The sequence below is a fragment of the Empidonax traillii genome, unplaced genomic scaffold, assembly GCF_003031625.1.
Source record: "Empidonax traillii isolate 1590-97213 ecotype Southwest subspecies unplaced genomic scaffold, ASM303162v1 scaffold584:size400879, whole genome shotgun sequence".
NCBI classification, from domain to species: Eukaryota; Metazoa; Chordata; class Aves; order Passeriformes; family Tyrannidae; genus Empidonax; species Empidonax traillii.
In genome coordinates, this window is record NW_020955777.1 from 28840 (window position 1) to 56556 (window position 27717).

The following is a 27717-nucleotide window of genomic DNA, read 5'->3' on the forward strand; positions in this document are numbered from 1 at the left end:
CGGTACTGAAAGTCATGCTTGTTGAGGTATATATTTATAAATTAATTTTTCCTGCTCTTTGTGAGTTCTCTGCCTGTTTCCCAACCAGCAGTTTAGCAATACCAGTAGGTCCATTTGGTGCACCCAGAATTCCTTACAGGAATTGAATTGAATTCCTTACAGGAATTCAAAAACTTCCTCCCTAGGAGGTAAGAGGCCAGAACTGAGCAGAATTCCTTACAGGAATTCTGCTCAGTTCTGGCCTCTTACCTCCCAGGGACCTTTGCTTTGTGCAAGGGTAAGACAGACACCAGGTTCTCAAACAATTCAATATTTGAGAATCAAAAAAGCAAACATGCGAGCTTTAATCCAATTCTCTTCCCAACGCTGGTCCTTCCAAGGAATTGCAAATGATTCTTCGCTGCGGGGTCACTGGCTGAGCTTTCAGTGAGCAACTGCAAAGAGCAAACAGCTCAGGACGAGCTGACTCAGAGGAAAGGCAGGATCAGCAGTCCTTGAAAAATCTCTGTCAGAGGCAATGCTTTTTGTTTTTAGAGAAGTGATCTGGTTGTGTACACTGGTGGAACCCAGCACGTCATCCGATGATGACCTCTGCCCCGAGTCAGGACATAAAACTGGGAGAAAATATAACATATTATAAAACATAACTTCACTTACAAGTCCTTAAATGAGCTCCATACCAACATGGCTATCCTAACAGGAAGGCCAGGGAACTCCTGACAGAACTGCTTCCCAGGATTTCCAAACGGGGAGCTGCAGATCCCAAGAGTTTTTAACTGGGGTGTTGCTCTGCAGGACCATTCTGTTCTCAGAGGGAGTTGTGGTTTATTCCTTTGCTTACAGGAAAGATGTCGATGATGCCACTCAGGAGAACGGAAGCAGAGGGGACATTTACACCCCGTGTGTTCTCACCTGGTTGTTGCCAGCTTTTCCCCTTTCTTCCAATCCCAGAACACAATGGCATGATTGTCATCCAGCCCAACAGAGGCCAAACACTTCCCATCAGCTGCACAGAAGCAACACTTGTGTTAAAGGTGCTGGGGCTCTGGGAACGGAGCAGGCAATGAACACAATGACTCTGCAAACTCAATTTCTGGTGATGTATTATAAAGCAAAACCCCCAGAACTGCAGTTCAGATTCCCTGACACATTCCTTAGGAAACCACTGATCCTTCCCAAAAGCAGATACAAACCATTCCTTGTGTCAGCACAAGGGAGGTAGGAAGGATCAAACAAGACAATGACAGTCAAGTTCATAAAGCCCAAGTACTCTAAATTCACGTGACATTTAAAGGAAATATTTCTAATCAGATGATGCCTCTTTTCTTTTGCTCGAAATAGTGAAAAGAATTATTAGAGTATGAAATGAGTGGTTAAATTTTCATAGGCAATGTGATGAAACTATAAATACGATAGAAAATCTGAAGGCTAAAAATAACTGCTGGCTCTTCTCTTTCACTGCAGGGAAGACACAGCACTACTGATAACGAGGGGAAGAAAAATACATAATTCAACAGTACCCAGGCATGAAATAACAATAAATCCCACCATTGCTAACAAACTTTTAGAGACAAACTTCTGTCCTGAAAGTCTGGCAAATTAAAAAATTGTTGCAGTACATGACAAGTGAGCTTTACAGGACGCAGCAGCAGCTGATTATTTCCTTAGTTATTAAATTAATAAATTAATTGAAAGGAAAGTTAAAGAGGAAAAGTTAAAGCTGGAGGGAGCAGAGCTGGGCAGAGGCTCCAAGGCTGAAGGAGAGCACTGATTTGGGAATGGTGCTTCTCACAGAAGCCAAGAAGGAGAAGGGGAATTTCAGAACGAGGAAAAGAACTCACAGTTGAATGAAACAAGCCCAGATGGAAGCAGTGAAGCAGGCAGGAAGGGATGAAGTAGAAAAACAGGGCAGGAAACCAAAACTGAGCTTATTACAAAAGCAAACCCAAACAGCACAACAACTGAAACATTTTTTCACTGGAGCGGGAGGTTTATGCATTAATCTGGACTGTGCACCCCATCAACATCCCGGGCGTGGAGGCTGAATCAGCCACCAGAGGGCACAGCCAAACGCTGCAGGAATGACGTTCCCTTGGAACGTCCCTGCCCCAGGAGGGTGGCACAGGAGGGGCCGTGCCCTGCCCTCAGCACTGGCCCCTGGCAGGTGTTTAGAAGGGCAGAGGGCAGCGAGAGGGGGGCACAGAGTCAGCTGCCACTGCAGCCACAGCCAGACAAGGGGGCAGCTTGGGCTGCGTTCTTGAAGTTTCAAGGAGTGTGACTTGGATCTAATCTCGAAATATCTGCTATTAAGACGATGAAAACCCCCTGCAGAAGAGCAGGGCAGCCCCCTGAGCCCACAGACAGCTGCATATCTGCACAACTGTCCCCCCTGTCTGTGCCAAGAACACAAAGCAGAGCCAGCCAGGAATGCACTTTGTGCATTACTCTTGGGCTCAGCTCCTAAAGCAACACTGCAAGTGGAGTGCTCACCACATTTTAAAAGAGTTTTCATATTTCTGTTTGTCGCATTTAATTCTTCTGTAAACCCACTGAAAAATGTGGGAATTGTTAGCAAATGTGAAGAGCTGTATGAGCCCAGAGATATTTCCAACTTGTTGATACACTTTGAGTCACCATCCTGCCTGCTTTTAAATTCTTACACCACTGTGTAGATAGTCACCAGAATTCCAGCTGAAAACTCGGTATTATCTATTAGACACCATCAAAATCAATTATTGACAGACTGACTTTACCACCCACACTATTTTTATCCAATCAGACAGTAACTTCCATGTGAAGCTGGTGCTGGATGTAATTTTACAGCTATTCGAATTAACATTTTATCTCAAGGGTTGCTTTTTAATTCATCATTTAGATAAATGTGGGTTGTGGCTCACCTGAGAAATCCAGTGCACACACTCCTCTCTGGTGCTGGCCTTTGAGCAGGGACAAACATTTCAGTGTCTGGGTGTCCCAAACATGGATAGCAGCATCCCTTCCAACCTAAATCAGAGGGTTCATTGGAACATCTGCCCACACAGGTAAGGAGCACTATCATACCTTAAAGCACTCCTGAGGTAACCACTTTCCCACTTGCTCTGTTCTATCTTTTTCAAGATCTATTTTCTCTTTCAGAGAAATATCAGTGGATGGTCTCTAAAATGACATTATTCAGCATCACATTCACGGGACAAATGATCCTGATGTATGAATGTATATGAGCACACTGAAGATATCCTATTCAGTACCAGATATCAGTGGTGTCCAACACAGAACAGCTTTTCTGTGAGCTTTAGAAAGCTACTACAGGACGAAAATGCTGTGAGTGACTCTAATGAAAGTGCAAACCCCACTCAGGCACAGACCATCTTCGGCTCGGCAGGGATACAGCAAACACACACAGGAGGAAACACCAGACTTAAAGAAACAGAGAAGCAAACATTTTTCCTAATTGTAAATGCATTATTTCTGTAGCTGTAGGCCCCACCTGCCCCGTGGCCACGTAGTCCTTGACGGGGTGGATGCTGAGGCTGAGGATGTCGTCGTCGTGGCCCAGGTAGAGCCTCTGCGAGTGCTGCTGCCGGTTGTACACGACGGCCACGGCGGCGATGTGATAAACCACCTCCCCTGTCTGCGTGTAGAACAGGTTGTTCCTGCAGTCATAGCCCCTGTAACTGCAGCCAGCACACAGCAATTAAACCCTGCTCATTCGGGGAACAAACTCTGTAAATTGTTTGTGCGTTGACAGCACAGGAGTCCTACGGGGTCAACTTCAGCTCAAAAACCACCACACACTGTTCCCCACAGACCATTCCATTCTTGAGGCTTCTCAGAGTTTATTCTGCACCTAACTCCTAAATTAGCACTGGTTTCACAAAAGCACATAGGATTGTGTCCAGGTAAGCTTTACAGGGAACAGGATTCAAGCAGAAATCTATCAAGCATTTTAACGAGTCACAGCTACAACGAACAACTTAACTTTGCTGCAGGAGACATCAGGTGTAGAGAACAGGCAGTGCAAAAATGTAATGTTACAAACTGCAACGCTGCTGTATCATTTATCAAATGGCTACAGTATTGTAACCTTCCCTTGCTCCTTAACAAATGGGATCACAGAATGGTTTGGGTTGGAGAGACCTCAAAGCCCACCCACTCCCAAACCCTGCCATGGGCAGGGACACCTCCCACCAGCCCAGGTTGCTCCAAGCCCGGTCCAGCCCGGCCCCGAAATACAGCTGAGAAAAGAAAATGCACGTCTGATATTCTAAAAACTACCCCTGGTAATAGTGACAAACAAATTACTGTGGGTAAGCACCAGAAAACGCTTGGCTAATGCTCTGCTGTGACCTGTTAAAGCATCCCAGCACCGTGACCCCCTCAGCCATGAACCCATCACCACCATCACCCTACCCATGGATGAACTGCAGCTTCAGGCTGTCCTCGGGCGCTCGCTCTCGCTTGAGGAAGGGCACGGCGTGGTTCTTCTCCTTGCTCTGCTGTTTCAGCTGAGGTAGGTCTTCTTTGTAAACCTGCAGAGAGTTCAAGGTAACTGCACAGCTCTGCTTTTCTAACTGTTTGTATATATGAGGGAAAGGCCCTTTGTTTCACGTATGAAATTCAGTATGTGCTGATGTGCTGTTCAGCAGTTACAACAGAGCCAACTACTGCTCCCACCCTTCTCCTGGATGCTGAACTCCCCTCATCATCACCTGAGGGGCCCAGAACAGCAGCAGGGCATTTTTTTCTAGAAGATTCCAGTGTCAGTTAGTGAAAAGGGATGCAAACATTGACTGGAAGTCTTCAAGTGTCTTCAGTTCATATGAGCTTCATATGCTCACAGCTGAGCAGAAAGAATTGACTCTCTGGAGGGATTGGGGTGACATATACAGGAACCAAACGGTGATTTGCCAACATCTCCAGAATGCCACATTACAATTACAGCTCTATAAATACCCTAAGGACAAAAAATACTTTCCATTGAAACATTTCAGAAATGCTGAAATTCTGGGGAGCTGCTAAAGATGTTTGAAGGATCACCAGAGCCGTGTTCCCAAACAAAATCCATTATAACACTGAAATGTAGCTTCATTGTTTGTTTTCTCTGTCTCTTGGACAAATGGACAAGGAAATTGCCATTCCCACAGAAATCAACCTGAGGGCCAACACAGAACAAGGGATTTTTGGAAGAAAGGTGTTCACAGAGCAAACCAAGCTTTTGAAATGGCAGGCACACCGAGCCTGAGCACGTGGTATGTACTTTGTCTGGAATGTTCTCACCCATCTGCTCTTGCTCCTCGGTGCAACACAAAACAGGTGCTTCAGCCACAACATTAAAGACACCCAACCCAAACCCCAATTCCCAACATAAGATTAATGGGCTCGTTTCCACGTCAATTATTTCCTTCACCAAAATGCCAAGTGCAGCTTCTGCTCGGGGCTGTCTCACACTTCCTATATGAGATGCTATTTTAAGTTGCTTCTGGTTTCTCCATGCATTAACCTGCCTGGAACATTGCTGTTTAACTGCCTACAACTGTCTCTTCACTTTTAGTTTGAAAACCCAGACGTCCTTCTTGACACACAGACAGCGTGGAGGAGGACGCCGTTTGATTTGAATACAGATGGAAAAAGCAGGAGGAGGAGGAGGGGAGGAGGAGGATGGGACAAGCACTGCATGAGACTTGGGAGTAAAGGAGAGGGGAAGGAGAAGCTGTGACAAAAGCCTCTGTTTCATTTGCCAAATGTGATCGATCTCTGTAATAAAGAGGCAAAAGAAGCAGTTGGCAGGAGGGCCTGTGTAATTTATTGCAGGACCCAGAAAGGGAGGTGACAAGACAAAGGGTGCCTTTGGCTAAAGCACAGCATATTATGGGTGAATTTTCCATATTCTAGAGAGTAGCCCCGTGTCAGCCACTCAATCCCTCAAACCAACCTGAACCAAGCTTAGTTTGCATTTCCTGCACTTCGTACAAGGCCCCAGTCCTGCTCTGAGGAATTCCTGACCCTTCACCATTGCAGCTCAAGGTGACAGGGGATGTCTGATTTACAACAACAGCTCCCCAAACTCAGGTTCCAGTGAATTGTAAAGAGAGGCCAAAGTCACAGAATGGTTTGGGTTGGAAGGGGCCTTAAAGATCACCTAGTTCCAACTCCCCAAACCCTTTGCAATTTTCTCTCCAAAGCCTTTGAAATTCTCCCCCCAGCTGAAGCGAGCTCTGGGTTTATGTATATCGGCTGCACAACCTGCTGAGCACCACCCACACTGATGACTCAGCAATAAACTCTGGTGAACAGTCAGTACAAGTGCCAGGTGAGTGCAGAGCGTGTTCCCTCACACCCACCTGGCGATCGTAGTTGATCTGAGCCTCCTGCTCGATGTCGGAATCCAGCTCTGGCACGTCGGATAAATCCGAGTCTGACTCCTCGCTGTAGGAATCCACACCACCCTCTGCTTCAAAACCAAAAGCGCCACACTGAACACATGGAATGCCAAGGAAACGGGCTGAGGTGTTTGGATAGCACCTACACGCTGGGCTAAGCACCACTCAGGAGCTTTGGGGGCTGAGGCAGCTCCTTAAAATCCCAGGGGCTGCCTGGAAGTGCCGGCTCTCATCCCTGTCTCTCCTTTTCCCTGCCTGGGGCAGGAAGGAGGCAGAGGGGAGCACAGTCACGGAGCAGTCACTGGTAGAGCTCCAGTGTGAGACAATTCTGCTTTATTAACAGGCTTTGGAGTGCAATCACACAGAAATGGCAATCAAAAGCTCGCAGTGATCACTCCTTGTGTTTGGAGTAACTGCTGTAACAGGGTATTTTACCAAACTGTGCATTTATGGGGTGCAACTTCGCCTTTTTGCTGCAGGGAATCCGGATTTTAGCAACTCTCACTGTGTAGTTCATATGGCTTTGGGAGTTTATAAGTATCAGGAATACAACAAGAAAAAATCTAAAGTACAGCTACCACATAAATATGTGAGATTGCACTGCAAAATCAAATGAGATGATTCAACACAGGTAGCCAGAGTTTTGAATGCAAGTTACATGGCTAAGCTTGAAAATTTAATTATCTGGTCCCTTTAAATGTCCTCTTTTCCATACTTTGATGAATACTGCTTGTGTATCCTACACACACAATACTTTGTGCTTTTAAACTGCAGCAGTTTTTAACGTCCCTTGCCTCAAATCAACGATTGTCTTTGAAAATCCAGTGCCCAAACATCCTGAGCATCTGTAACTCCAGAGCATTACAACCAAAATATTTTCTGCTGATTCAGTAAAAGCTTTTCCACAGTGCTGCATTCTGTGCTGATTTTATGTGATAAATACTTGAGCAGAGCCCACATTTACCTTGTGGAGAGGCTTCCAGGATGCCATTGGTTATCCCTTCTGGAACAAAGCGCCACTGGAAAACAGAGTGATCAGCACCTCCCGTGCTCAACACCCACTGGAAATCATGGGACCAGCGGACATTGGTGACATGTGCTGAGTGGCCAACGTACTTCCTGAATTTAGCTCCTAAAAAACAACAAGAGAACTGCTGGCATGGAAGAAGAAAAGAATTAACATAACTAATAAAGTTGGGCTTCTAAGGGAAACACAGTCTAAAGACACTTGTGAGAACTGAAAAACAATACCCAAATGCCTCATTTGATATTCTGCTACAAAAGTAATTGTAATGTAAAAATAAGTGACATAAAATTATATGAACAATATCTTCTGTTTTCAGAAAGTACTTAGATCTTGGCAGGAATTAAAAACACACAGGGTTTAATTTCCCCTTTGTTGCCATGACTGCCAGTGTGAGCTCTACACGTTACATCTTGTCCTATAAACAGAAATTTTGAAATTGTGATGTCAAATGAAACACTGAAGATGACAGAAAGCCAAAAGGTTGGTTTATTGATTGCTGGCTTTCTGCTTGGTGCAGTGCAAACCCTGAGGAGACAGCCACCTTCTCAACAGGTCTAAAGCCAGGCACGTGCCCTGTATGGGCAGGGAATTGCTCAGACTGAGAGGTCCAAGTCTCACCTTCATATCCATTAATAACAACACACACGGTGCACACCTCATTTGAATTACAGACAAGAATGAAAAGGCACCGTCAGAAAATGCAATATTTACCTTCAAAACATATCAGTGTATTTGTCAGCAACACAAAACACTGTCCTACCTTTCTTCAGGCACGGAAATCTGAATAACTTCACCAGCCCGAAATCATCTCCAGTCACCAGCACCGAGCTGCTGTAATTGCCATCCACAGAGTTGACATCTGTAACATTTGTGTACTTTGGCCAAATCCCACTCACTTCAGATCCCATCACACAGGTCCACGAGGCCCAGTGGATTCCCTTGATCTCATCTTTGCTGGTGAGATGCTTCCCAGCTGAAAATGTGCACGTGAGAAATTTGCTTTTCAGTAAGCTGTTTCTTTTCACCAAATTTATCTGTGTATTCTGACTGGGAGGAATTTTTAACCTCAATTAAAAAGATTCACAATCTTCTTTAAATTACTATAATCTCACATTTGTGGTGTTTGAGGCCATCACAAACCTTAGGAGTTCTAATGCAGCTGTATCAGAATTAATTACCATACTACTGAGAATTATATGCTAATTGGAATCAGCATGATAAAAACCTACAAAAGTGGAAAAACTTAATAATTCCACATCACTTCTAACAAAGAAATGTCTTCAGTAGAACGTACACATACGTAACACGACTCCCTAGGACACTTCCAAGTGCTAGAAGATTAATAACAGATTAATTTTTTAATCATGCCACATGTGTTTGTAGGAATCTGCTGCCCTGATCATCTCGAGCCCCTGAAATCTGAGTTTTTGGTCAGTCAGTCATTCCATGGTACTTTTCATTTACAGAGGCTGTTTTATAGTTGACTGAAGGTTGCCAAATTAGCCCAAATCTTATTCCTAAAGCTCTTCTCTGTTCTGCAACAGTTTCTTCTAAATATCAGAAAGCATTCTTAAGTAAGAGTAAGAATAAATCCATTATTTATCAGCATTGTTTCTACCAACAAGCTGTGACACTGAGAACTCAAACAGTTCTCCTGTTTTTAATTATTACACTCCTAAAAACATTCTAATCACTAACACAGGACTAGTCCATCACCTGAAGGGAGCACAAGAGGGACAGAGGTGCTTTGGGGGTTCCCCAAAAGTGAGCCAACCTCTCACAGCTCCCATGTCAGACCACAGAGCTGCTGCAGCAGCAAATGCACTGACAGCGATTCCTTGGAGCTGAGGGTGGGTTTGTCCTGTCACTGCCGCTCTGGAAAACCAGCAGCAGGTCCTTCTGTGAGCTCCAGCCCAGCAGCTCTGCTTGCAGCTGCATCATTTACCTCAGATTTGGGGTGTTCTCTTCCAATCCCCCCCCAGTTCCAGCCATCCACCCCAGAGCCCCCCAGACTCACAGGGCATCTTGTAGAAGAGCCTCTCCCCGGCCCCGTCGTTGGTCTGCAGGAATTTGCTGTCCACAGACCAGTCGAGGTGGGTGATGAAGCTGGAGGATTTGTTGCACTCCCCGATTTTTTTGTATCTCTGGGCCACGGCGTAGATGTCGACGGGGCCGTCGTTGGAGCCCACGGCCAGGTAGGAGCCGTCTGGGGAGAACTTCATCTCGTGGATCACCTCCTTCCTGTCCTTGATGTGAACCACCTCCGTCATGTCCCTGCGAGCACCGCGGCCATGGGAACCCGGGAGACCTGGGAAACCCTGGCACAGCCCTGACAGGACAACCCTTCCCCACCCAACACAGATTTCTAGGGGGCATCAGGCAAATTAGCACGGCCAAGATCACTGGGAGGCAGAGATGAACTTCTTCAGAAAAAGGTCAGTGGTTGGGAAGGCTGTTAAATTGGTGTGAGTTTTGTCAGTCATCAAAGCAGATGATTAGGGGGGTTGGCACAGGATTTTCCCTCCTATCAGCCAGGAGTTCCAAGTATTTTTATTATATTGAATATATGCTTAACAAACACATGGAGTGATGGTAAGGAAAAGGGGGAACCTCTTCCAAGTATCAATTAAAGCAGGCTATGTGTTTTGACATCTGGGGGTTGGCTATTTCACTCTATTCATATGTATCTCGAAAATGCTTCCAAAAGCCTTTGAATCCCTGTGTTTTGCCTGGAACGTGTCTGCCAGGGAGTGACCCGTATGATCCAGGAGACCCCTCTCCACACTGTGTTCTCCCAGCTGGTATCCCTCTTTCCCCAGTGGTTTTCCCCTCTCACCTCACTCTGAGGACGATGAAGGAGCCATCCTTCATTCCCAGAGCGAGCTGGGATCCGTCAGGGCTGAAGGACACGCTCCTCACGGCCTCCTCCATGTTACAGCGAGCTATCAGAGCATGGTCAGCCAGGCTCCACAACCTGCAGCAGAGCAAGGCAAAGCTGCAGGGGCTCAACCAGTGATAACAGCAAAGATTCTGAAGGAAACACCAGGATAAAATCTGCCTCCAAACTGTTGCTTTCACAGAAATCACTTTGTTCAATACACTAGAAGAGTAATTGCAATATATGGCAATGCAAGCAGGATAATTCAATGTTCTTTAAAAAATACTACAGTTTTTTGAATTAATGGAATTTCAAACAGGAGCTTTTTTACTTTCATGACAGCAAAGAAGAGCCTTTTGTACACATGCAGCCGGACGTTCTGTGTCACACCAAGACAAGTGTGAGGTGCTTTGAGTCAATGGCATTAATAACTCTGGTATTTTTCCCCTGTTCCTGTGGTACCAGACAGGAAGCAGGCAGCTTCCCTACTTGGTATGCTTTGCTTTGGGAGTTTAAAATGTTGGAAACCAGTATCTGGCTAGAGCCTTCTCCCATCTGGGCTGGGAAAATCTACAGAAACCCTTTCTCTGTAGGACATCTCAGACATGAGAATACCACCTGACTCACTGAATACTTTCTACAACAATTTAGATTTATGTTATAGACTCACTCTTCTCCAAATGATGTGATAGTCAAATACTAAGAAAAATTACCCAGTGAACATAGATACAGAAACACTTCTGTCAATGCAATTTTAGTATTGAAAAGAAAATTGGAAGAAAATCCTTTTGTGTACATTTTTATTTGCATATTTCACTGGAATTCCTCAGTGAAGACAGTATTTAAAAAACTCTCACTGCCTGAACTGGGATCCAAATCCCACATTCTGTAGTGGCTGAACAGCTCAAAGGGCAGGAAAATCCCTGCCCATTTAGGGAATGGCAATGTCCAAAGGCACCAGGGGTATCATAACTGCTACCCCAGTGATCAGAGCTGTAAGAGCAGCACTAATCAAGGTCTGATGTGCACAGAGATCCTGCAGTGCTTCCTGGAGGGGCAGGAGCTGGGTCAGGCCTGCTCTGAGTCAGCAGCGCCTTCTGCAGCTCCAGGCCAGGGCTGGATCCCTCTGCTCACCACGAGATGAGCCAAGACAAGAAATCCAGTCTTAGGGTGGCTTATGGGCTCGAGGGCAGTGCAATCCTAATCCCAGCTTGGCTGCTGCTCCCTCAGAACGGGCCTGCGCCCTGCCAGGCTGCACTTGGGCCTGGCTGTGACACTGGGCACACACCCAGGCACAGGGGACCAGTCATGCACTTCAGACACTCAGCATGTTTTGAACACAAATTCTGATTATTTTTACATGATGTGTGGAGCCCAAATATGAAGGTTGAAGAGAATAAGCAAAGGTGCTAAGAAAAATATAGGGGAAAAATTTTTTTCTGAATAGAAGGTCAGAAAATAAATAAACTACAAACGACTGTGCACACGAATGATAAGAAATAAAGAACTCCATCCTTACCGTACGGATCGGTCATCGCTGCCCGTGACTGCCAAGGGCTTCTTGGGGTGCACTGCCAGGGCCCAGAGCTCCCCCTCACAGTGCCCCTGCATGATCAGCATGGGCTTGTCTCTCTCTCTCACCAGCACCTCGAAGATCTCGCTGTCCTGAGTGCCTGCCAGCAGCCTGTCAGCCTTCCAGCACACGCTGCGGATGGACAGACCTGCCGGGACACGGCTGTGCTTACACCTATCCACCTCGGTCACAAGGGATTATTGCAAACAAACAAAACAGCCGCCCTCCCAACCTCCAAACCGAGACAATTTTGCTTTGGGTAACTTTCAGAGAGCTTGATCTCACTCCACAAATCTGCCCCTGACTCTGGAGCTGGAATTTCAGTAACCACCAGCAGGCTGAGCCATTTGTTGGCATTGGCTGGCCAGCTGCTTGCAGTGCTTGTGTTTTCTGTTCCAGGACATGAAAACTCGAGTTTGGGGAATGGGCCTAGATGCTGTGAGATGGGAATGATTAAAAAAAATCCATCTGTCACGTACTTAAGGTCAGCCACACCATCATTTAAACATTTTTGGAACCAAATATTTAATACAATTACTGACTGGCCGCATAAATAAAATATTCTCATCTCCCGAGAAGGTCAAATTCATCTTAATTTAATTTCTTGTCCATCTCCAGCAGCTTTTAATTCTGCTAATGTCACCGTGTGACCTAGCTACATTCATCCAGAAGTTGTGACTCCCATCCTTGATACACACCAGTGAGCACACCAGGGATGGAATCCAGACAATCAATGGAAAACGGGCATGGATAAGTTTGAGAACACAAAGCACACCTTTGGATGTGGGAAAGGCAATGTCCTCTGGGACACCCTGCACACAGAGATTAGCTGTTATCAGGGTTTGGTACTCATACACCTCTACATTTCAGTACAAAGCCAAGCCTGGGATCAGATTGCTGCTGCTGCTGCATCTCATTTAGAAGTGTTCAGTGCCCTTCAGTGCAGGATGACTGAGGAATAGCAAATCCAGGGGGTAAAAAAGGGCTCCCTTCAAATGATAGTGACAGGGGGTAAGGCAGCCTTGGATTTCATGACCTGCAGTCACCCCCAAGGTCCTCATTTTTTATAGCTGCAGTCAGAGCAGCAGCCCCACCACATTTTTCACAGATGTCCTTTTCCTTAGTGCCAGTGATTATCCCCACGGGCACATCATCTCATCATCTTTGGCTAAGCTTGGACAAAATTCTGCAGACTTGCTTAAGGCAGTCTCTTGCACCATTAAAGCAGGCACTGTTGTAATGCTGGGCTTTTTTAAATGACAAACATAAACCTGAAGAATTTTAATGCTGTAAAAACAGCATTTTAGTTTGAGTTTTTAGAAATCAATTAACTTCTCAATTTTTAAAAACTCTTCTAATTTATATATAAGTCCAAAGGGCAGCTCAATTCACTTTCCACAGATGAAAATTGTTATTGCTTTTGCCAGATGGGAGAAACCTCTCCTGCCTGTCTCAGCCCTACAGGTGCTGCTGCAGTGCCTGGTTCTGCTCAGCTCCTCTCCTCAACATGTTCTGTGCCCTGGAGCCTTTAGGAGATGGCAGAAATCAGGGCATCAAATCAGAATGACTCCATCAAATCAGAATGACTCCATAGTACGTCTGATGAGGATTCACCGTCAGTAGAACTACAGTCAATTATTTCTCCACAAATTTCAGGAAGAATTACAAAGCTGCTGTAAATGGTCACAAGGAAGATTCATGGTAAAGATGGTAAAGATTCATGGTAAACGTTATTGCTTTGGGTGCAAAAAGCCACATAAAGCCAGGACTGCAGAGCAAAGGGCTCCTGGTTGGGTGTGTTGGGCATCTTTGTGGGGTTCAATTCCACGGGTGAGCACTGCAGGGAGGCAAAGTTCCCTGTGATCCCTGGAGGCTGGGAGTGCTCTGTGAGCCTACTCACAAACTAAAGTGATGACTAAGCTCACAGGAAGCAGCATTACAGTCAACAAATACGATGATCACCAATTTAATAACACTCTCTCTCACAAATCTGCCAAGTGCTACCATTCCAAAGGCACTACTGGAGGGTTCAGATGGTCAGTCAGCATCTTGGAGAGTCGGGTTCCAGAAATCTCAATTAGTCAAATGAATTGCAATTAATTAATTAATTAATCAAGGGTTATCTAACTCCATTCTCTTATCTTTAGGTGTTTAATTAGCTTTTGCTTATCTTTTTGCATTTGCATGGTGGGGAGCATCCCTCTGTTTATACTATGAACCACAGAAAACTCCTCAGGCCACAGCATTGTCAGAGACAAAGGGGGATACAGATCCAAAACCACACACAGTCATTAGGCAAAAAAATCAGCAGCATGCAGAGACATTTATGCTTCACACTCAGTGTGTCATAATCCATTAACCAGTCGTGTAAAAGCCATTAAAGGAACAGCTCATTACCTTTGTACCCTTGTTCAGTCTCCCTGAGATCAATTTTGGTGATTGGTTTGAACTCGGTGTCCCACAGCCGAATGCAGCCGTCTCTCCCTCCGGTGGCAAAGCCCTCCTCACAAGCATACATACTAAAAATGCCAGCCTGTCAAACGATGGATAACAAGTCTTAAAGGCCTTTCCAACCCACTGAAACACACAGAGCAGTTGTTTTGGAACAGACTCTCGTTAAAGGCCAGAAGCTGCTGGGCAGCAGGGTGTTGTCCGTCCCCAAAGCACAGGTGACAGATTCCCTCATGGGCTCAGTTCAGACATTGTTGGGAACCCAGCAGGAACTCAGTGTCAATTCGTGCTCTTGGTTGAAAACAAGTTTCTATCACATTTTGAATTTCTTCTTCATTTTTGAAAATGCCTCCTGACTGCTGACTGTGCTGGACTACCTTGGAATAGCTCAGGGAGTGCCTGCTGAGCAAGGATTTTGTCAGGAAAACCTCTCACTCAAGAGACAAGTTGAACTGCACAAAGATTAATACAATGGAGGGAAGAAAGTACTCCAAGTGGCCTTGTGCAATTTCTTAATGAAGTAATATTTCTAGTTATTAATTACATAGAGATTAGAAACTGGGCAGGAGAATGCATATTAGCCATGGCAAATCCCATAATTTATCACATTTTGCATTTAATCATTCTAATGGATCTAAATAAAATTCTGCACATCTCCTACAGGGGGTTCTTGTTTGCCAAAGACATTTCTGTGTTACTGCAGCTGCACATAACGTGGAATTTCACAGAAGTTCCTCCCACTGACACTGAGACCCATCACCCCTCACGGCTTTCAAAAATTAGGGGTTACTTCTATAAACAACCATCACACTGAGATCTCACTTGAAGAGCTTCTCTGAATCCTGGCAAAGGGGCAACATCAACAATTTTGGGAGGTCAGGAAGAAACCACTGTTTGCAATGTACTTTCTGGAAAGGTCACCATAGTGACAAGTGCTGGATTTCATATCACTCTTCTGGGGAAAACAGTCTTATTTCCTTTAGTTCAAAAACCCACACCAGAGTGCCATTAACCACAGTCACACTGCAAACAGGAGCTGTTCTCAAATACATTGGAAATAAGACAAGACAGTCCCACTGTGCCTTCACTGCAGCAACAACAGAGAGGTAAATTTATTATATTAGACTGGTTAGCAATCTAACACCATCCTATACATTCTCCTTTCACTCTGTACTATGAGAGCTCCAAACTGGGGGTGTGTTATGAAGCCAGTTGGACCAAACTGCCTTTGGAATATGGCAGGAATGCAAACTCCCAGATCCAACAGGTTTATTCCACACTGCAGCTCTTATGAAGAGTCAGTCCCCAGTGCTGGGAATTTTAGAGGTAAAATTCTATTTAAAACCAGGTAATCTGTTTACCAACTACTGGTAAGTAAACTGACTGTAACTGAAGCTTCTCAATCTGTGAAACTTTGGATTTAGAAACTTCTCTTTAGGTTTAGTTTGCTTAGGCTATAAATACCAGTAGTTCTATCAGCTCAGCATCTGTGGGCAACAAGTCAACCAAGAGCAACATTGCATCTCAGTTCTCAATTGATGAGCAGCCTCAGGCACTGCCCTGAGCCGAGCCAGAGGGAGATGCTGGAGCCAATCCTCAGGGAGGTTGCAGCTCCAGGCCCACTCCCCTCAGAAGGACAGAGAAGCCCACTCCCACTGTGATCCTGGGCTGAGCCTCAGGGAGGTTGTAGCTCCAGGCCTGTTCCCCTCAGAAGGACACGAGAAGCCCACTCCCACTGTGATCCCTGAGCCTCAGGGAGGTTGCAGCTCCAGGCCTGTTCCCCTCAGAAGGACACGAGAAGCCCACTCCCACTGTGATCCCTGAGCCTCAGGGAGGTTGCAGCTCCAGGCCCGTTCCCCTCAGAAGGACAGAGAAGCCCACTCACACTGTGTGCTCCCTGGATGGTGCGCACCAGGTTCAGCCCCTTCCACACGTAGATGTCCCCGTTCAGAGCCCCTGAGTAGGTGACATCGTCCTTGGCACATGCCAGACACAGGATGGTTTGGAGATCGCCGGTTTTGCCGAAGATTCCCCTCTTTGCCGTCAGGGCGTTCCCGCACAGCGTCCAAAACTGCGAAACGCAAACGCCACGTTAGGAAACCCCTGCAGGATTTCTGCTTTCCACATCAGTGTGCAGCTCTCAGATGTACAGCCTGACACAGCGGTGTCTGGGCAGACACCAAACCCAAAGGAAATCATCAGCTGTTGAGGAGGTGAGGCACAAAGCCGCCTCACTATTGCCACACCACCCCTTCCCTTCTCCCACTGGCCTTGACCAGTTGTTGCTGGCAAAAGCTGTCCATACAATTTTTAAATTCAGCAACGTCTCATTTTTCTTGTCTGCAAACCTTACAACACAGCTGAAGTGCCAATGTACTTTATCTTACACAACTTGTGTGCTGGAGCAGGCATTTCTGCCCTTCTCCAGAGCACTGAGAGAGATGTGGCCCTCAAAATATAGTTACAGTTACTGAGAAACCATCTGCTCCAGGGAGACTGAAACACTCCAACGTGAAACAGCTCTGTGACTGAGAGTAACAGGTTCCCCAAGTGTGGAATGGGGACCTGCTTGGTTTCTACAAGGCATTAACATTCTGTAAAAAAAGAGTCTGACTGGGGAAAAGAAAAAGAGAGAAGAGAACTGAAAGTTTGCCTTAGAAGGTTGTCCTTAGTGCTGAGAAATATCTTATTATTTCCTTTTGAACCAGACTGCATAATGTCCATCTCATCCCCACTTTATATGCCTGCTGAATTTTTAGGTATTTTCCTTCATACTTATAAAATGTGCCATAAAATTCCTATAAAGCCGAAATCCAGAAAATCCTTGGATTGATGTTTTTTACTTCTCTATTTCTACTTCAGTTAAATTTTCCCTTTGCCTCTCACCATGAGCCAGTTTAGAAGGCAGAGGGACTCCTGCCCCCGGGGAGTAAGAGCTAAACTCTCCTCACTGCTGCTCAGCAGAGGAAGGGTGGGAGGGCAGGCGGGGTGACAGGGAAAGGTGACAGGTGGAGGGAGGATCCCAAGTCCAGTGGAGATTCCTTGGCTCCAAGGCTTTCCCCAGCTCCTCATTCCTGCTCAGCCAAATGAACCACAGCCCTGCCGTGCCAAAGGAGTAAGTGGTGCCATTCCCCAGCCTCAGTCCCAGTTCTCCCAGTGCCACCACTGCTTTGGAGCTGTTATCACCACACTGCCACAGCCTCGCACTGAACAGCAAGCTCAGGCTGCTGTGGGAGCCCCACGGGAGGGAAAACGGAGTCATTTCCCCTCCATGCTGCCTTTTTTGTTCTTTTTTGGCATGTCTTTATCTGCATGTATTTACAGTGCTGGTAATATGTGTGCTCAGGGTAATTATGGCCGTTTTAAGCAGGAGACAGGTGCCAAACAAAGACAGGTTTTGGCAAACAGTTTGCAGAATACAACAGATGGCATCGCTGCTGCCAAAACCACCCACAGTTTGAAAGCAGTGGTGGTTTTAAGGGCACGAGGAACCAGAACTAGAGATATTAACTGGTTTCCTAAACTTCTAGTTAAAGCTCTTCCCACCCCAGTCATGTGAAATAATTGCCATCTGTTAGGAATGTTTTTGATGAGACAGGAGAAAAATAGAAACCTGAAGGGAATATTGGCAAACAAGGATTCCTTTCTAAGCTTCCCACAGGCACGAGGATGTTTTCCCCTAAACATCTAGGAGATATCTGGGTCTGTATTTAAAACACTTCCAGAGAAGGTGACTTAGAGGGAGCAAAGAGAGGGGCACTGGAGTTCTCATCTCTGCAGGTGTTCCTACCAATGCTGGCAATGAGAGGCCAAAGAGAGGTCACTTCACTCACATTTTAACTTAGTTCAGTGACTCTTTGTGATGCTTGAGGAGAGAAACCCCTAAAGGCTCAGACAATTTAGGTGAAATGGAGAGGACAGAGAAAACCAAAATTACAAGTACATAATGATGAATTTCCCACCTTGCTTGTTCAGGGGACCTGCACCTCAGTCACTGCTGAATGCCTGAACTGGCTTCAAACAAAAAGTTTTGCCAAAATGTTCACAGAGTAACGAAAGAAAAGCTTAAATTGTCTTGTGTTTAAGGCCCTCATGATGTAAGAGCACAGATTTTGTTTGTGCAAGCACTTTTTGCAAGTAAACAATAAGAGCTCTTTACCTTTATGTGTTTCACTCCACAGCTGACGATTCTGTTTGGCTGATATTGATCCCAGGAAATATCAAATATCTGTTAAGAAGTACATTAAGCTGGTATTTTAAATTACACAGAAATTGCATGTAGGTTCAGTTTGCTTTTCCCAGTGCTTAGCCATGATTTCTGTTGGAACATATTACTAAAAATGAAAGAACACTCTTGAGGTAAATCTGGAACTCTGTAATCAAAGGTTAATGCAAGCATGGAGGGCTCCTCACACAGTTCTGAGAACACACCTCATCCCTGGCTCCACACTACCAATCCATTCCAGCTGCAAGGTGTTATTAAATAAACAATATTTAGATAGGCATTCTTTCCCACTCCCTCTTTTTTCGGAGTGTGAAAGTCTACCGGGACTAAGATTTTAGTACTTCTTGCCTGTCCTGGAGTCTTCTGCTAATTCAGAACCTGCTCTTGTACCTACTGAGGTCAGTAGCAAAACTTCCACTGATGTAACTGGGAAGTGAATCAGTTCTGAAAGAGAAATTCAAGAAGGACTGAGATGCTGTTGTGTTGGGAACACTGCAGGCAAAAATGAACTACCAGATTACTGAGCTGACACACAGGATGCAGACAGACTGTATGTCACACCAGCTGTAGGGAAGGGCTCAGTCTGCTGCTCTGCACGCAGCACGTGTAGTAAAGCACTGTAATACCCCAATATTATAACATTAAAACATGGTATAACACCATAACCCAGACACAAGAACAGTTGGCAGACTGTGCCCATCATTTATTTCAGTGCATGCATCCATGTGTTTATGGATGTCAAGGAGGGCTTTTGCCTGTGTTAAACCTGGTAAAACGTTTCCTAATCCTGAATAATGTTCAGAACTCCAACCTGGTCAGTTCTCACCTTGGTTCCAGTTACGAGCCCTTAACTGAGGTTAACAGATAGAAAATGAGTATTAACCCTAAGGAGGTTGCTTCTACAGCTGACTGTCTTAAAAAAAAAACGAAAAGGGAAATAATTCAGTCTGTCTTTTTGACATCCTGAGAGAAAAGATGATCTGTGCCCCCTGAGCTCCCGTTCCCCATCTGCTGTGAGGAGCTGCAGCTCGCCCTGCCGGGTGTGTGGGGACAGAGGGTTTCCCTGCCAGGCTCCCCGCCAGTGCTCTGTCTGGGGCACAGGAGGAGCAGTAAATCCCTCGTGCAGCACTTCAGAGCCTGGGGAAGGCCCCCGAGTCCCTGTGCCAAACCCACCCAAAGCCCCGCCCGGAGCCCTCCCGGCGTACCCTGTCCGAGTGGCCCGTGGCCGTGGCCAGCAGCTTCCCCCTCCTCCAGTCCCACACGCACACCGTGTTCTTGGCGTCCAGCCCCACGGAAGCCAAACGCTGTGGAGAGAGCAGGGATGCGGTCAGAGGAAAGGCAGCTCCAAAGCACCACGCTGCAGCGCCCGGGATTGCTGCCCGAGTGGATTTCCCCTCGTGTGACCTGTGTGTGAACTCCCTGGCACAGGCACAGTCACACTCAGCATTTTCTCGCTGGGACAGCACCGAAACGCCCCCCTCTTCTAAAAGCTTATTGATCCCAGGTACAGCGTTTCCAGGGAAATTCTGACCAGGAAGGGTTTGAGGGGCTTGTTTCAGGTGCACTTGGATTATTAATTTGAAAATAAAAGCGAATAGGAAATAAAAGCTCTCACTATTTCCAGCTCCCATTTTGTTCATGATGTTCATTTTGTTGAGCTTTAGAATCAGAACTGGATGTACTTTTAGTAATTGTCTTTTACAGAGCTTAGTGTATCAAATCACCAATTAAAATAGCTAAAATTAGTAATTAGTAACCAAGCTAAATCAAAGTTCTATTGATAATCAATTAAAATAATTTTAATACTTTTCAATCTCAAAAATACAAGAAATAAAAAGAACAGAATAAAACAGAAGGGAAAACCTGGAAGGGAAAAGGCAGAGAGAGTATTTTATTTGCCCTTAGCAACCTACACCTGCCAGGGGTCTGGCTGTACTGATCAAAACACAAGCTATTTTTCATGGCACCTTCACTGATTGCAACTTTTTCTCACCATGGAAACCACGGCAGCACTTCCAGCATCTCTTAGATCTGTGCTGTGACCAACCCCAGAGCTGAACTGTAACTCCCAGTCAGGAAACCACCCCTGGGGTAGATGGGCACTGAAAGCACTACAGAAAGTAACAAATATTTGCTGTTTTCTTTTAAAGTGGTCTGCTGAGGAAGGGCTCCTGCTGGCAGGAAAGTGAGAAATTATGAATTTCCCTTTTGTCTGGAACGCTTACACTTTTAGTCCTCCTTCTGGAAGAGCATTTGACAGAATTCTATTCAGAGAATTCACAGAACTACCAGAAGAAAATATCTGCCAAGTAGTTTATGCACATAATTAACAATTATTTTTAAATCTACACAGATTTAGAAGATGTGGCTAAAGAAGCCTAGTGCTACCTAATGAAAAACTTAGAAATATATGTATGTATTATGGCAGTGCCCCCCTCACTCCACTAGAAATAAGTTTCTTTACAAACCACACAGAAAGGGTTCATCTAAAACAGAGCAGAAACTGAACTGTGCAGTATTTACAAAATATTTCATATAAGGCATCTGCTTTATAGGTAATTCTGTGAAGGGGAACTGTTGGTACTTTTAGGGAGAAATTATAGTTAATTCTTGATTTAACAAATGACATTTTTAATTACAGGCAAACTGACAGCTCCTCATTAAACATCTGAACCAAATGCAGTTCCCCTCCTGCCAAACGGCATCTCCTGCTCAGTCAGAAGAAGCCAAAACTGAAATCCTGCACTTTAAACTTTAAACTCCAGCATCCCTCGCAGCAAACACAAAAGGCAGGACATTTTGGAGGGATCCCAGCTGCCTCCATGGGGATCCAGGGAGGGAGTGCAGCAGAACCACCTGACAGAGTTACCAGAGGGAAGAGCACGGTGTGACTGCACTGCTGAGCTGAGCTGTGCTCTGGGGCTGAACCCCACACCTGCCTGGCTGTGGCAGCCCCTGGGGGTCAGGGAAGGCAAGGTCTGCATTACAGGGTGCAGGCAGTGTGTGCACAGCCTGTTTAGCCCCATCACAGACTCCCCTGGGAGTGCTGACCAAACAAACCAGCACTGCTGCAGCTCTGAATTCCAACTACCCAGAGCTTCCCACCCTGCCCTTCAGCTGGGGCTCAGCACAGCAGCTGCTCCTGCAAAGCCAGAGAGGGCAGCACAAAGCCGAGGTGCATCATCCATATTTGTGTGTCCCAGCACTGCTCTGCCTCCGGACACAGAAGCATTCAATGCAAATCTTTATTTCCAGAACAAACTGCAGCTTCTGCAGCCCCTTCAGGAACAGAACTGTCCCTGTTCTGCAGGGGCAGCCCAGCACTGATTGGGGGGTTAATGACAGCCAGGCCCCAGCAGCACCTTCCCAAAGGTCTAAAAAAAAGTTTATCCACCAGTCCTATGAAGTTAAAAATGAGGGGGATAAATGAAGAACATGCAGTTCTGAAGGAATGATACCTTAAAAATATTACAGCTCTGGAAATTTTGTTCTGTTGATCTGGGAGCTTTCTTTTGTGAGAGTTTTATTCCACAATTCCAAAGACCACATTTTTCATTAATTAGCATTGGCACAGGAGATTTTAGAGGAAATGGCTTTACCTTAAGAAAACTGGAGGAACATCACTGAAAAGTAGCCTCAAAATAGAAAGCTAGTTCCAATTTTTAATGGGGAAATACAATCTGTGGTGGTGTTTAGAACTCAATTTACCCAATGTTTTTAACCATGTTAAAGGTATCAGCTCATGCTGATGTCCTTCATTTCAGACTCCAAACTGAACACACACAAGTTAAGGCCCTACAAAAAGTACTTTTGTTTTATGTGAGAATACATTTGATGCCTTGAAGGCCAGTTCTGAGTTCAGACAGAGCTCAGAATAAATAAATAAAGAATAAATACTAACCATTTAATTATACTAATACTACTACTAAAGCACTGTGTGGTCAGTGGGAGAGTAGCAAAGTACAGGACAATAAAGCACTTCAATAGTCAGCAACCCATCTAGGACACGAGTTTAAGAAAATCTTTGAAAGGCCAGAACATCCCACAGTTCTGCCCTGCTGGGATGCAACTTTGAGGTCCAGGACATGCAAACCCAGGAAGGATCTGTGCAAGAATCCAGCTGGCAGCTCATCTAAGCGTCCCTAAGAACACTTCAGCAACCAGCTGTGAAGTGTTACACCCGGAGACTCATCAGGACACCAGTAATGACAAACTGCACACACAGATATTTATAAAGCTCTGTGAAGTATTTCTCAGGTAGGTGAATTTTAGATCTCTTTTCCTCCTACTTCATTCCCAACTGAAAGCTTTTAATAGCTCACCTCCAGGGGAAATGTGTTTAGCTGCGACAAGCCCAGCTGTGAGCAGCCCACCATTTCCTTGGATTTGAAATTTTGCCTCAAAATATCCCAGTGACCAATGCCACTGTGCACAGCCACGCTCAGCCCTGACCCCGTTACTCAGTTAAACTGCCAGGGCAGCCCAGCCCAGGAGCCTCTCCCAGCAGTGACATCAGCACAGCTCTGCTGCCAGAGAAGCTGCAGGGCTGGGAGGGCTTTGCCAGGAGCCCATTTCTTGGAACAGCAGGTGACAAGGAGCAGGAGAAACCATCACAGTCAAACCACAGAGGGGCATTTCTGCCCTGGGTATTTGCACAACACCCAGAGCCTCCACTGAAGTGTGATGCCAGGTCTGGTGTTCCCCTCCAAACCCTTCAGCAGGAGCCGTGTGTGCAGCTGTCCCACTGAACTGCAGTGATGACAGAACCCACGGCCTTGAGCTGGCACTGCAAGCACAGAACCCAAGGCCTTGAGCTGGCACTGTAACCACAGAACCCAGGGCCTTGAGCTGGTACCACAACCACAGAACCCAAGACCTTGAGCTGGCACTGCAACCACAGAACCCAGGGCCTTGAGCTGGTACTGCAACCACAGAACCCAAGGCCTTGAGCTGGCACTGCAAGCACACCATCCCAGCCATGCAGAGCGAGCCCAGAGCACCCCTGGGAAGCAGCACTGAAGCCCGGCGGGGCGGGGCACCCACCTGTCCGTCGGAGTCGAAGGCCAGGCAGGCGATGCCGTGCGTGTGCGCGTCCTTGAGCACCGACACCGTGTGCAGCCGCAGCGAGTCCCAGACGCAGATGTAGGGCTCCTTGCCCACCTGCCCCGTGGCCACCAGCGTCCTGTCGGGGTGCACGGCGAGGCTGCGGCACAGTAAATACACCTTTGAGTCAGCACAGTAAATACACCTTTGAGTCAGCACAGAGGCACACAAGGGAAAAATGACAGTAAAAATCACTGTGTTTCTTTTAGTTCCAAACCCATCAGCTCCTTCTGATTTATCAGAATGATGTAACAGCTGTCTTCAAAACTCAGCCCGTTCCATTATTTACTTTCAGTAATGTTCTGCTGACACAACATGACGAGTGTAGAATACAATTTATCGTGTAATAATACTTTAAACGGAAAAATTAAGCAAAAGCATGAGCAGTGTTTTTAAATAGTTCTGGTTGATAAGCTGACTGAACACAGACCTGTAGCTTAGCCTTTCATAGCTTTATGAAGTCAGTGGATGATTTTCTACAATTTATTCCTCTTTTGCCCTTCAGCTCAAATGTTTTGAAATAAGGATCAGAGGCTGAATAATGAGTATTTTTCACAAGAAATCCTCTCATCTTCAAATGTTTCGAGACAACAATCTCAGAAGAGGCACAGCAATAAATTGTTTCACCAGAATCAAACCATAATTCTGTTCACAACTCTTCAGATACAAAAATAATAATAAACCCCCTCTATAAAGTCATATGAATACAAAGAGAGTTTTACAGTTACGCAGGAAACAAATGGCTGAGTGTGTGAGCTACAGATGGAATAAGGAAAAACATCCTATTAATAAACTGGCACTCAACAGATGGCCATGGGGAGCTGAAGAGTTCTCTGCCCCAGGAATAGGTAATACTAATTATTAAGAAGAATTAACCAAAAAAAAAAAGGAAGTTTCACAGACATACATATTCAATTTTATTCAAAAGCCTTCAAGAAGTTTCACCAACATATGTGTTCGATTTCTTCATGTTAAAGAACAATTCCTGGGAAAAGAACCATTTTAGCCCAGTTGAACTGTTTTATCTCCCCCAGGCCTGGGTTGTACATCAGACTGTGTCAGAGTTCTCCCCAGTCCTAAACGTCTGAGGGGAACGAAGGGGGACACCTCACACTTCGGGTGTGATAGCTGTAATTAAGTTAGAACACTTTTCTTCACTGGTAAGAACCAGAGGAAAAGATTAATTGGGCTAATCTCTCCCTGCTAGAACAGAACTTAATTACCTGTGCCACCCTTCAGCACAGAGCAGCTCTGGCACAGCAGACCCTCCCCTCCCGCACTGTGGGAGGAACAATTCCCACAGCACAAAGGTGTCTGTGCTCAGTGTTTGTGCTGTTTGTCTGACCCTGTTTGACGCGTGACATCACCCACTGGGGGGCTAAAATTAGGGAGCGCTCTCAATTCTTGGCCCCCAACGAGCAGCGCGATTTCCCAGCCCCCTGAGGACACTCATCTCCCCAGCAGCCTTGCCAGTGCTCTCCGCCTGCCCACGCTCAGTCTGGCTCTTGGGTAACCAAGGGTTTATTTTCGGCAGGCAGAACAGTGGGTTACAGGAAGGAAACAGAGCCCATTTCCAGAGCAGCTCCTGGGACTGTCTGAAACCTGGTGTGACTTACCCGTGCCATGGGTGTTCAACTCCACAAACTCTAAGTGCACCATACAACATCTCTGCTGGGTGGGTCGTGTGCTGTCCTCAGGGGGAAAGATTTCCTGCTGGCACAGGCTCCCTGACCCTCCCTGCCTTCCTAAAGGAGGATAAACTTCACTGCTTGTGTTTGGAACTGTTAGGTGCATTTATGCAACTTTTGTAAGTAATTAGACCATTTACAGCGATACCACATCCCTCTTTGTGCCACTGGAAAATACTGAAACACTATTATATTGTATTTGTAGGAAAATATGATTGAAAGAGAAAAGGTATTCAAACAGCAATGTATGGTGCAGAGAACATTATGAGGGGATTAATTCCTATTCCTTCTACAGGGAGAACAAGACCTAAGCAGGGTGGGCAGAAGAAACTTCACAAGAGATTTTCACCCTGTTTTGCAGGTTTGAGGGAAAAGGCCATGGATTCCCTCTTGCAAAAGGGTTGGGGTGGAAACAGAGGGGCTCAAAGCCCCTTCCCCCCAGGCCTGGCCTTGTCTGTGTAACAGCAGCAGGAGCTGCACACCCAGCACAGAGGCAGAAGGGCCCATCCCTCCTGCTCTCCGGAGCTCCTGGATGCCCCTGCACAAATTCCAAAAGATGTGTCTGCAAAGAGCCTCTCAGATCCACGTGGCTCCACAGGCCCCTCTTCAATGCAAACAATCCACCTGGGATGAAGCAATAACCTGAGGTCACCTTTCACATTCCACCTCAGTAATAAAACGGTCTGGGAGGAAGAAGAGCTTTCAGGGAGCACTTCCTTTCCCTTCCCTTCCATTTCCAGATCAGCAGTCCTGGATGGAGCATCCAAGGCTGGCAGCCTGGTAATTCAGGATAATTAGAGATGCCAGACACGTGTTCCAGCAGGTCTGATGAGATGCTTTATAAAAGTCATTAGTGGATCCATCTGGTCTGGGGGCCTTGCCAGATGGTAAACTCTTCCTACCTCCACAGTTTCTGTTGCAGAGATATCCTGCTCCAAGAGTTTCTTTTTCTTTGAGAACCACATCAGAATTCCAAGACACACAAAGTACTTGTTTGTTGTCTACATTGTGTTTCAGTCCATACTGGTTTTCTGTAACAGGTTCCCTACACTTACAAACATACAGCACAGGGCTGAAGTTTAAAGCCATGGCAGAACCAAGTAGAAAAGTTTAGACATGGAATGCAAACTGCTCCAAGCAGCCAAATATTCAATTGTTTGATTCAATCAAATGCTGAATTGTAATTTCTGTATTTAAATTGTTCCCAAACTGCAGATAAAACAATTTTTCTTTCCTAAAGCACACAGTTGAGGAACCAGAGAATTAAGAGATGCTGGAAAGAATGGATGAGTGGGAAGAACAAAAAGGGGATGAGGGAATTGATGGTTGAGGAAGTTCCAAGGAGAGAACAGAAAGCTCAGGGGAGGTTTAATGACAGTCTTTTCAAACCTCAAAAGCAGTTCCACAGAAAGTGGGGTGCTCTTTTCACAAGGATGCACAGGGAGAGGACCAAAAGCAAGAGGCACAAGCTGTTTGGTGGGAAATACCATCTGGATACAAGGAAACCATTCCTCATCCTAAAAACAATGATGGGGATGGGTTCCCTGGGGAATGGCAGAAGTGGTTCAGGACTCACTTGACAGGACCCTGCATGACCTAATCTAAGGCCCTTGGACTGGATGAGTTCCAGAGGTCCCTTCCAAACCAGACTCCAAATGGTTCCAAAACCTCAAATATATCAGCAAAGTCTAAAGTAATCAAAGTAGAAGTGCATTTTGGCTCACAGCAGTTTCCCTGCATTAGATAATTGCTCCCTGATGCTGCAAAAAGCAATTTCTGTTATCTTTAATACAGGCCTAGGGAATTGATGGAGATCTTGAAACGGGTGTATCAGATGAGAGGCAGAGGTTTAGAACTCACCACTCTGGGCCTTTTAAATCTATCACTGCACTACCCTATTTATCAGGGAGGCAAAACACTTTGTCACTGCAGCAGCCAAAGGCTGAACATTTGCTTTTATAGTTTCGGTGCATAATATTTTATGTTTTCTAATTTGGATGCCACATTAAATTGGATCTTTTTATAACCATCCTATTAACTACTCTTTGTTCATACAAACTCCAACTCTTTTCCAGAATGTCCCACCTGACAAAAAACCAATTGCTTTTTGAAAGAGGAAACAAACAGCCAGAGTTGAGAGTGGAGTCAGTGCCTGCTGGCTGAAAGCCCCGTGTCAGGTGGACTTGTCCTCCTTCTCCTGACAGTGTAATTCAGTCTCTGTGCTGGGATGTTTTGCACTTTAAATCAGTGTGCAGATGTGATGTTAACCTAAACTAACTCTAGACAGATAGATCAACTCGTCTCAACTCAACTCAGCTTCAAATCCATCCTGTTTTAAATTTGGAATAACGTTCATGTTTAGATACATCTCTACAGAACTGTGTTTTATGTT

At 45.7% G+C, this 27717-nt stretch overlaps 1 protein-coding gene across 1 annotated transcript in view; it reads right to left on the reverse strand.

Moving 5' to 3' along the window:
- The window catches only part of EML6 (EMAP like 6), a gene marked incomplete at its 3' end in the record, with an annotated part of 77678 nt that overhangs the window by 28456 nt on the left and 21505 nt on the right, over nucleotides 1-27717 (reverse strand). The window contains exons 3-17 of the mRNA XM_027898215.1: nucleotides 23578-23737; nucleotides 19740-19838; nucleotides 18469-18537; nucleotides 16195-16380; nucleotides 14256-14391; nucleotides 11805-12006; nucleotides 10244-10381; nucleotides 9425-9681; nucleotides 8168-8380; nucleotides 7345-7512; nucleotides 6342-6451; nucleotides 4411-4529; nucleotides 3488-3674; nucleotides 2898-3003; nucleotides 913-1006 (exon numbers count right to left, since the gene is read on the reverse strand). Of these exons, the coding sequence (XP_027754016.1) occupies nucleotides 913-1006; nucleotides 2898-3003; nucleotides 3488-3674; nucleotides 4411-4529; nucleotides 6342-6451; nucleotides 7345-7512; nucleotides 8168-8380; nucleotides 9425-9681; nucleotides 10244-10381; nucleotides 11805-12006; nucleotides 14256-14391; nucleotides 16195-16380; nucleotides 18469-18537; nucleotides 19740-19838; nucleotides 23578-23737 (2244 nt within the window). The remainder of the gene's footprint in view (nucleotides 1-912; nucleotides 1007-2897; nucleotides 3004-3487; nucleotides 3675-4410; nucleotides 4530-6341; nucleotides 6452-7344; nucleotides 7513-8167; nucleotides 8381-9424; nucleotides 9682-10243; nucleotides 10382-11804; nucleotides 12007-14255; nucleotides 14392-16194; nucleotides 16381-18468; nucleotides 18538-19739; nucleotides 19839-23577; nucleotides 23738-27717) is intronic.